The sequence below is a fragment of the Taudactylus pleione genome, unplaced genomic scaffold, assembly GCF_031769625.1.
Source record: "Taudactylus pleione unplaced genomic scaffold, aTauple2 ptg000363l, whole genome shotgun sequence".
In the NCBI taxonomy this organism is placed as follows: domain Eukaryota; kingdom Metazoa; phylum Chordata; class Amphibia; order Anura; family Myobatrachidae; genus Taudactylus; species Taudactylus pleione.
The window spans coordinates 1,608,208-1,617,500 of record NW_028284764.1 but is presented as its reverse complement, the minus strand read 5'-3'; the positions used below and the strand labels follow the sequence as shown (position 1 = coordinate 1,617,500).

Sequence of the window (9,293 nt, the reverse complement as noted above, 5' to 3'; positions counted from 1 at the left end):
ACTATTGCTATTCCCTGGGCTACGTAATGAAGTATTTCCTGGAGAGTATCCAAAATCGATAAGCCGTACATTATAAACAAAGCTTAATAAGTGTGCCGGGAGGCAGTTCGTAGGTCGCAATAGTCCACCTGGACTGGACGGCTCGGTAGGAATTCGTGCAGACAGAAATGTAACAGACCAAACTCATATTTGTCATTTATCACAGAAGATTCTCAACACATGAAGAATAGAAACATCCATCGTCATGGCAAGCCTCCAATCAGTAGAAGTACAGTAGGTTGAAATAACATATCCGTGTATCGCTCATATGCATACACATAAAAAGACACTGTATAAATGAACCTTTAAAGGTAAATGTTTTCATTTGGGGGATGTTATATTAAGTGTACTGTATGGAAGGGAATCGGTATTACATCCCGCCGGACGTCAGCCCGGCGGATGTAATACCGACGTCGGAAGCTAGAAAGGACCAGATCCCGACAGGGCGCCCTGCCCTCTTTCTGGAAGGCAAAAAGCGCCCTGCCCTAACAGCCTGCGGGAACTGTCTTCACCCGCGGGTCGCAGTGTCCCGCGGGTGAAATGTGCGGTGACCCGGTCACCGCCGGAGAATAGACGCAGGGCTTGGGGGCTGCCCGGCGTGTCCGTAAGTGCCGGGCACGCCCCCAATAGTGGCGAAAAGGGGATGCGTCTTATAGACACGCCCCCTTTTCGGACGCGCGCGCACAAACGAGCTAGAGTGAACACTATCTAACCCTCCCTTAGGGGTGCCTAACCTCCACCCACGTGCCGAAACCTAACCCCCCCCCCTCCCCGCACCCTAGACCTAACCCTCCCGAGGGGTGGTGCCTAAACCTAACGTCTCCCCGGGGGGTGCCTAACCCCTCCTTCCCCTAGCCTAACCCTAACCCTCCCGGGGTGGTGCCTAACCCTACGTTCCCCCCAGGAGTCCCTAACCACCCCCCCCCCCCGCGGCTGTCCGCCGCCTGGCTTGCTTTCGTTCAGTATGCCAGGCGTCGGTCTCGCAGCGTAGGGCTAATGATAGGTGTTGGCATTTCGACCGTCGGCTTCCTCACTGCATCCCGTATGGAAGTAATGGATAGGAACAAAATATATGCCGCATAAAAAATGATAGCAGATGTCAGATAAGTAGAGCCGCATCTATTATCATTGATAACGTGTACGGAATGTACGTACTATGCATTCTTAACGCAGGGACAGCCCTGCGATAGGCCTCCCCTCACCTTCCCAACGGACAGCCCTGCGGAAGTTTCTGGACGCCCATGCCTTTTCTGGCATATCACGCCCGAATAGACCGGGTTTAGCTGCGTAAACCACTAAACGCGTCTACAGTCCTGGTTAGCACATTTGCGCACCCAAAACCAGGACTGTTCGCACATTTCTGCTTGCCACTTCAGGAGGGTACAAGCAGAAACGTGACCACCCCTGGCATTTGTGCCCAACGGGAGCAACATTTAAAGTGCTCCGTCGGGCGCCCATTACTCAGAGCCGTGTGTCAAAACTACTTTTATTGCACTCCTTGTGCGTTTACTAACATTTAAGAAACATAAATCAAACTGGGTTGGTGAGAATGAGCCCCTAAAGTACTTTGCAAAATGTGATTCATGTCGACGATCCGTTTCTTCAAAAAGAGAAAGCTCGCCAGAGGTCTGTAACGCTGGAGGTAATTCCAAATATGTTATCTGGTTTTTTTTTTATTGTGCATTTGTTTTTTTCCACCTGATTCACTAAACAAGCAAACAGACTGACATAAGGGGGGTATCCACTAGACGATAAAGTTGAACGATAATGATAAAATCGTTCGATAATCGGTCAAACATCGTTTGAACATCGTGCAGTAATTGTTTCTAACGATGTACGATGCGCGCTCCCGCTGGTCGTTTGATCGTCTCCTCCATCGACTGAACATGCAGGTCAATTTCACTTGATTGCTTACAAATCGTTTACACATCGTTCAAGCTGAACGAACAAACGATGAACCACTATCTGCCCACTATAGCTGAAAGCTCTCAATCACAGATTGAAACAACAGTTTATCGTTAGATCTTTTGCAAATTGTTCAGAGTGGAAGATCAAATTTCAAGGGAAACTTCAAGGGAAAATCGTTAAGAGGTTGGACAGGGATAAAAACGTCTAGTGGATGCCCCCCAATAGACAATGAAAAACAAGTCTGATTATTACATTTAAAAAATGCAGCAAGGTCTCCAAAAATCATGCAGCCATTTCTCAATATGACGTATTTACCCGATTTTATGGTCATTTAACAGGAAGGCCACTATTTCCTGCAATGCTTCAAAGACATTTTCATTTAAAGTGATGTTATACACACAACAGCAACTTGCTTCTATCACGTGTACACGGATGATAACAGAGGCTCCGTTACTTGTGGGATAGCAGGCCCTGTTGTAGAAGACATCTATGAGTCTGACTTACAGTTGTACGCTAATGTCATTAGTATTGAGACACCCAATCTGCGCCTTTGCAAATCCAAGTGATCGCGTACTTCAAACGCTCCCTGCCTGTCGATCACACTGTGAGCAACAAGTAGTTGCGAGCGACTAGAGTAGTGTACCATGGCGCATGCGGCTTACCGATAATCGCTCAACTGCGTAAATATTTGCACTGCGTCCATCTATTAATCAGGACCTATGTACAAATATTAACATTAAAAAAAAAAAAGGTGTTAAAGAGCTTTACGGACTAGAAAACTTAAGCTGGTTGCACGCACAGTGAGATCAAGCTGTGCAATCTAATAGCTTTCAATAGAATTGTCTAAACACAGTACTGTGTTAGCCATAAACAATCACGCCTGTAAAATGGGTTGGGTACAGGATGCCAGCGCTCAGGATCCCGACAGGGTTAGGATACTAAGAGCTGTCTGTCAGTATCCTAACCCTCCCCCTGATGCCTAAACCCTCTCCCCCCCCAGTGCCTAAACCTAACCTCCCCCTCGCCCCCTAACCCCCCCCCTACGGGCCTAACCCTAAACCCCCCTAGTGCCTAACCCCCCCTCTAATGCCTAACCATACCCCCCAATGCCTAACCCCACCCCTCCCCTAAGCCCAATACTTACCATTGAGATGCCAGTGCTGGGAAAACCTGGACCCAAATCCAGTGATTCAAGCATTTAAAGAGGACTAATGGTGCGTACACACTGGGCGATTAAAGTGGACGACTGAACGATAACGATATCGTTATCGTTCAGTCGTCCACTTTATCGGCCATTTTTAACACAAAAAAGATGAACGATGACGACGACGCGCGTTCCCGCGGGTCGTTCGTCATCCTCGTTCATCGGGCTGACATGCAGGCCAACCTGACGACCTCGTCAGGTTGCTGCATGTCAGGGAATGGGTGAGAGAGCCCGGCGCTGAACGATATCGCTAATGATATCGTTCAGCGGCTGCGCTCAATGTCATGAACGACATTGAGCACAGCCTGCCGGGGACACACTAGACGATATCGCTCAGGGAGCATATCGTCTAGTGTGTATGCACCATTAGACTAAAGATTTGTAAAGAATCACTAATAAGTGCTAAAAATTAACTGTAAAAGAAGAAATTAACAACGCTTGATGTATCCCAATTTAACACTGTCTTCCAGAAAGACCGTACAAGGCTTTATGTGGGGTGAGAAAAAGTCAGACTACACCAACAAACAGCCCATTGAAAAGAGCAATGCTTATAAATGCACAGTCACGTCTATAAACTCCGGAAAGTTGGAGAATTAGAATACAGGGAACAGAGTGCCGGCAATAGGCTGATGTAAATTGGCCCAGATCACCGTCCAGCCACCGTCTAGTGACATAAGCTATTGCGGGGGTATCGGAATCCCCCGTAACCAGCTGCTAAGTCAGGGTGTACCAGTACACTGACAGATTACCCGTCTGCTGTGTCCTTCTCTGACACCACACCAAGTGGACATCTGTTGGAAATGATAAAGCCACTCACAGCGTTACCAAGCGGCTGCTGTCATTGTGTAGATGAAAGCAGGGAACACAGGAAATGACATTATATGCAGTATATGAGCATCCCCGAACATGCTGCTATTTGCAATTACAGGACAACAGATATTAGAGTCTAGCGCATTTCAGGGGTAACAATTTTACTGCCGCGGACACGAAGTGCGGTCTCCGACATCGGGCTCAGAGCAAGGGCTGTCAGCTCCAGGAGTCACAGAACCGTGCAGTTAGCAACCTGGGTCACTGGAGGGATGAGAGACATCCTGCAACTCACTTCCACCTAGCTGTGACCTTGGGGAAACAGTTCTATCTATCAGTATTTCCCAGCTGGTGCACAAAGGAAACCGGCAGATTTCAGTGACACATTGCATAGGAGTAGCTAGATGTCTACATAAACTGCATTAGCAATGGTTTACTAGGCAATAACCTATACAGATCATGTTTTATTGGCATCCATTAATCTATAAAGCTAAACATCATTAAGGCTCAGAAAAGCATCTCAACAAGCACTGAGGTCATGGGTTCAATTCCCACCACGGACCTAACTGTGTGGAGTTTGTATATTCTCCCTGTGCTTGCGTGGGTTTCCTCCGGGTACTCCGGTTTCCTCCCACATTCCAAAAATATACTGGTAGGTTAATTGGCTCCCAACAAAAATTAACCCTAGTGTGTATGTGTGTGCGGATGTGATAGGGAACATAGAGTGTAAGCTCCACTGGGGCAGGGACTGATGTGAATGGCCGAATATTCTCTGTAAAGCGCTGCGGAATATGTGTGCGCTATATAAATAACTGGTAATAAATAAATAAACAAGAACAGACGTACAGCCAGGAGCAAATAGTACAGAGAGTCTACCAATGGAAAATTGGGCTGCGATCCTGCGGGACATATTTCTGTACACTGGTCATGAAGGGGGATGGTCACATTTTTTTTTGTAGTTTCAAAAGCACCTAAGCAATAAACTATTTTAGCAGACAGTAACTCTGGGACTATCCAGGAACTCTGGAACCAAATGTCACCTCATCCCGAGTCCCATCCTAGTTACTCCCAGTCCTCATGGACGCCCACTGGAGAATGTATCACCTAAATCCTGGCATGAAAACCAGTAGGAGGAACACACACAGCAGTAAGTAGTTTAGCCTTAAGGGGCCTACATACTTGGCGATGTGCTCACGATCCGACATTGTGTCCCATTTCCCCTTGAAGTCTCCCCGGCAGCTCCCCGGCAGTCGTGGGCACGATTTGGTGTTAAAAACTGTCCAATGTGACAAACGATCTATCGTGGCTCCTAACTATTCCAGTGCATCGTGACCGAGATGGTCAGATCTGCCCTACAGCACGGCAGATCTGAAGATGCGATGTACGACCCGCGGGGACGCGCATCGGCATCGTGAGTGGGGACTCACGATTTGGGCATACTTTACACGATTTGTTGTCACGATGCTTCGGAATCGGGAAAATCGTGTAAAATATCACTGAGTGTGTAGGCACCTTTATTTAGTTGCAGGTCTGTATTCTAATGCAGTGTACATAGTACCCGTCAGGCCAATGTAACAGTTGTGTGACTAGGGTTTGGCATGAGCCCTGGGCGACAATTTTTTGGGGATGCTATGTTTATAGTTTAAAAAAAAAAAAATCTTTTTTTTTTTTTTTTACCAAGAATATTTTGTTTTCATCACTTTATAACGAGTAACCAGCGTGAGCATTAATATAAGAATGCAGACAGAATTTTATAGGTTTCAAGGGGTGCAATTTTTTTTAAAGTTTGCCCTGGGTGCCATTAACCCTAGTTACGCCCCTGCACTATCCCTCCGAGTCATATCCAAATAACACATGGCCTCTACATATGGATGACAGTAACTCACACCAGTCCTTTATATACTCAACTACTCATGTAACTATATTATCCCAAGACATGTGAGTGGCATGTTACTTTCCCAGTGTAGCCCCGCTGACCACAGATGTCACTGTATACTCCTCCCCCAGTACCCCCCAGTAATGACAGCTTACCCTCCCATTAAACAGTAGGCCAATGTCATCCAGAAATCATGTCTCCAGAGACATGTTGGTACCGCCCTAGTCAATTGTGCCCCAAAATGTCATCAGATTCTCCAAGAAGGGACAGCATACACCTGTTCGGCCATCCTGTCCCACCCCTTAATAAAGTGTCCAAGGTAATGAAACTGCCGGCCATACTCCTTACCAAGAGTGTCCCCCAAAATGTACCAGTAATAACGGTGTATTGTCAGATTATACCATAGTAACCCCCCAATAATATACCCCAACAGTATTGTTCTCCAGAACATGAACTGCCCTTCTAGCTATATCAGTGTGCCCTGTACCCCTGTAATTTCACTGTAAACCCCCCAAAAGTCCACCTGGATGGGCACAGTCCCACTCTGTAATGCAACTGTAACCCTACAACAGCACTGTCCCCAAGGATGGGCACTGCCCTCTCTTAGTAATTCCATAGTAACCCCCAACAACAGCAGTGTCACCCCAGGATGGGCATTGCCCCCGCTCCCTTCAATAACACAGTAACCCCCAGCAACAGCAGTGTCACCCCAGGAAGGGCACTACCTCCTCCCTGTAATACCACAGCAAGACCACTGTCCCCAAGGACGGCCACTGCCCTCTTTCTGAAATATAATAACCTCCAGCACCAACAGTGTCACCCCAAGATGGTCATTGCCCTCTCTTTGTAATACCAGAGTAACTGCCAGCAATAGCAGTGTCACCCCAGGAAGAGCACTGTCCTCTCTCTATAATACCACAGTAACCCCAGCAATAGCAGTGTCACCCCAGGAAAGGCACTGTCCTCTCTCTGTAATACAGGAATAACCCCCTGCAACAGCAGTGTCACCCCAGGAAAGGCACTGTCCTCTCTCTGTAATACAGGAATAACCTCCTGCAACAGCAGTGTCACCCCAGGAAGGGCACTGTACTCTCTCTATAATACCACAGTAACCAAAGCAATAGCAGTGTCACCCCAGGAAGGGCACTGCCATCTCTCTATAATACCACAGTAACCCCAGCAACAGCAGTGTCACCCCAGGAAGAGCACTGTCCTCTCTCTATTATACCACAGTAACCAAAGCAATAGCAGTGTCACCCCAGGAAGGGCACTGCCATCTCTATAATACCACAGTAACCCCCAGCAACAGCAGTGTCACCCCAGGAAGAGCACTGTCCTCTCTCTATAATACCACAGTAACCCTCAGCAACAGCAGTGTCACCCCAGGAAGAGCATTACCCCCTACCTGCACTACCACAGTAACCCCTAGCAACAGCAATGTCACCCCAGAATGGGCACTGTCCCCTCTCTGTAATTCAAGAATAACCCCCAGCAACAGCAGTGTCACCCCAGGAAGAGCTTTGCCCCCCTACCTGCAATACCACAGTAACCCCTAGCAACAGCAGTGTCACCCCCAGAATGGGCACTACCCCTATGGCCACGCCAGTGACCCCTACACCCCCTTCATGTGCCAGCAGCAGCAGCGGTGCCCGGGTGACTCACCCCACTCGATGTAGTCGTGGATGTTCTTCTCCCGGCGGAGCGGGGACACGCAGCACTCGTCGTACAGGCAGAGCAGCGAGTCCAGCAGGCTCTCCACACTCATCCCGGCCCCGCGGCCCGGCCGCTCCAGGATCAGCTGCTCCAGCTGCCGCAGGCGGACCTCGCCCGCCATCTTCTCACCCGCCGCCGGGTCGCCTCCTCCGCCGCCGCCACCCACCGGGCGCGATCAGGGCCTCGGGCCGCCGTGACCCGCCGGAGCCCGCCGGGTAACCCGCGAGCCGGCCCCGCCCGCCATGTCCCGAGGAGGAGAAGAGGAGGATCCGGGAGAGACACAGAGGATCCTGCGGGCTCCGTCACACCCGGCTGCTGGGGGGAGGGGGGCGGCTGCTGCTGTGTGAGATCCACAGGGCCGGGGGGGAGGAGGAGGATGGACGGAGGGAGGAGGAGGCTGGGAGCCGGGGATGGAGGAGGAGGCTGGGAGCCGGGGATGGAGGAGAGGAGGAGGAGGAGGGAGGAGGACCGGCCGGGTACACACAGTCAGCTGTCTCTCACACCGAGAGTGCTGGGGTACAGGAGGAGGGTGTCTCACAGGGAGAGTGCTGGGGTACAGGAGGAGGGTGTCTCACAGGGAGAGTGCTGGGGTACAGGAGGAGGGTGTCTCACAGGGAGAGTGCTGGGGTACAGGAGGAGGGTGTCTCACAGGGAGAGTGCTGGGGTACAGGAGGAGGGTGTCTCACAGGGAGAGTGCTGGGGTACAGGAGGAGGGTGTCTCACAGGGAGAGTGCTGGGGTACAGGAGGAGGGTGTCTCACAGGGAGAGTGCTGGGGTACAGGAGGAGGGTGTCTCACAGGGAGAGTGCTGGGGTACAGGAGGAAGGTGTCTCACAGGGAGAGTGCTGGGGTACAGGAGGAGGGTGTCTCACAGGGAGAGTGCTGGGGTACAGGAGGAGGGTGTCACAGGGAGAGTGCTGGGGTACAGGAGGAGGGTGTCTCACAGGGAGAGTGCTGGGGTACAGGAGGAGGGTGTCTCACAGGGAGAGTGCTGGGGTACAGGAGGAAGGTGTCTCACAGGGAGAGTGCTGGGGTACAGGAGGAGGATATCTCACAGGGAGAGTGCTGGGGTACAGGAGGAGGGTGTCACAGGGAGAGTGCTGGGGTACAGGAGGAGGGTGTCTCACAGGGAGAGTGCTGGGGTACAGGAGGAAGGTGTCTCACAGGGAGAGTGCTGGGGTACAGGAGGATATCTCACAGGGAGAGTGCTGGGGTACAGGAGGAGGGTGTCACAGGGAGAGTGCTGGGGTACAGGAGGAGGGTGTCTCACAGGGAGAGTGCTGGGGTACAGGAGGAGGGGGTCTCACAGGGAGAGTGCTGGGGTACAGGAGGAAGGTGTCTCACAGGGAGAGTGCTGGGGTACAGGAGGAGGGTGTCTCACAGGGAGAGTGCTGGGGTACAGGAGGAAGGTGTCTCACAGGGAGAGTGCTGGGGTACAGGAGGAGGATATCTCACAGGGAGAGTGCTGGGGTACAGGAGGAGGGTGTCACAGGGAGAGTGCTGGGGTACAGGAGGAGGGTGTCTCACAGGGAGAGTGCTGGGGTACAGGAGGAAGGTGTCTCACAGGGAGAGTGCTGGGGTACAGGAGGAGATCTCACAGGGAGAGTGCTGGGGTACAGGAGGAGGGTGTCACAGGGAGAGTGCTGGGGTACAGGAGGAGGGTGTCTCACAGGGAGAGTGCTGGGGTACAGGAGGAGGGGGTCTCACAGGGAGAGTGCTGGGGTACAGGAGGAAGGTGTCTCACAGG

General features: G+C 51.1%; 1 protein-coding gene across 5 annotated transcripts in view; it reads right to left on the bottom strand.

The window, feature by feature from the left end:
• CDC42BPA (CDC42 binding protein kinase alpha) overlaps positions 1–7,895 on the bottom strand; it is a 289,477-nt gene extending 281,582 nt beyond the window's left edge. For all 5 annotated transcript variants that reach the window (XM_088444439.1, XM_088444443.1, XM_088444441.1 and 2 more), the window contains exon 1: positions 7,497–7,895. In XM_088444439.1, coding sequence (XP_088300565.1) covers positions 7,497–7,668 — 172 coding nt within the window. In that variant the 5' untranslated portion in view covers positions 7,669–7,895. The remainder of the gene's footprint in view (positions 1–7,496) is intronic.
• Between the last annotated feature and the right edge of the window lie 1,398 nt (positions 7,896–9,293).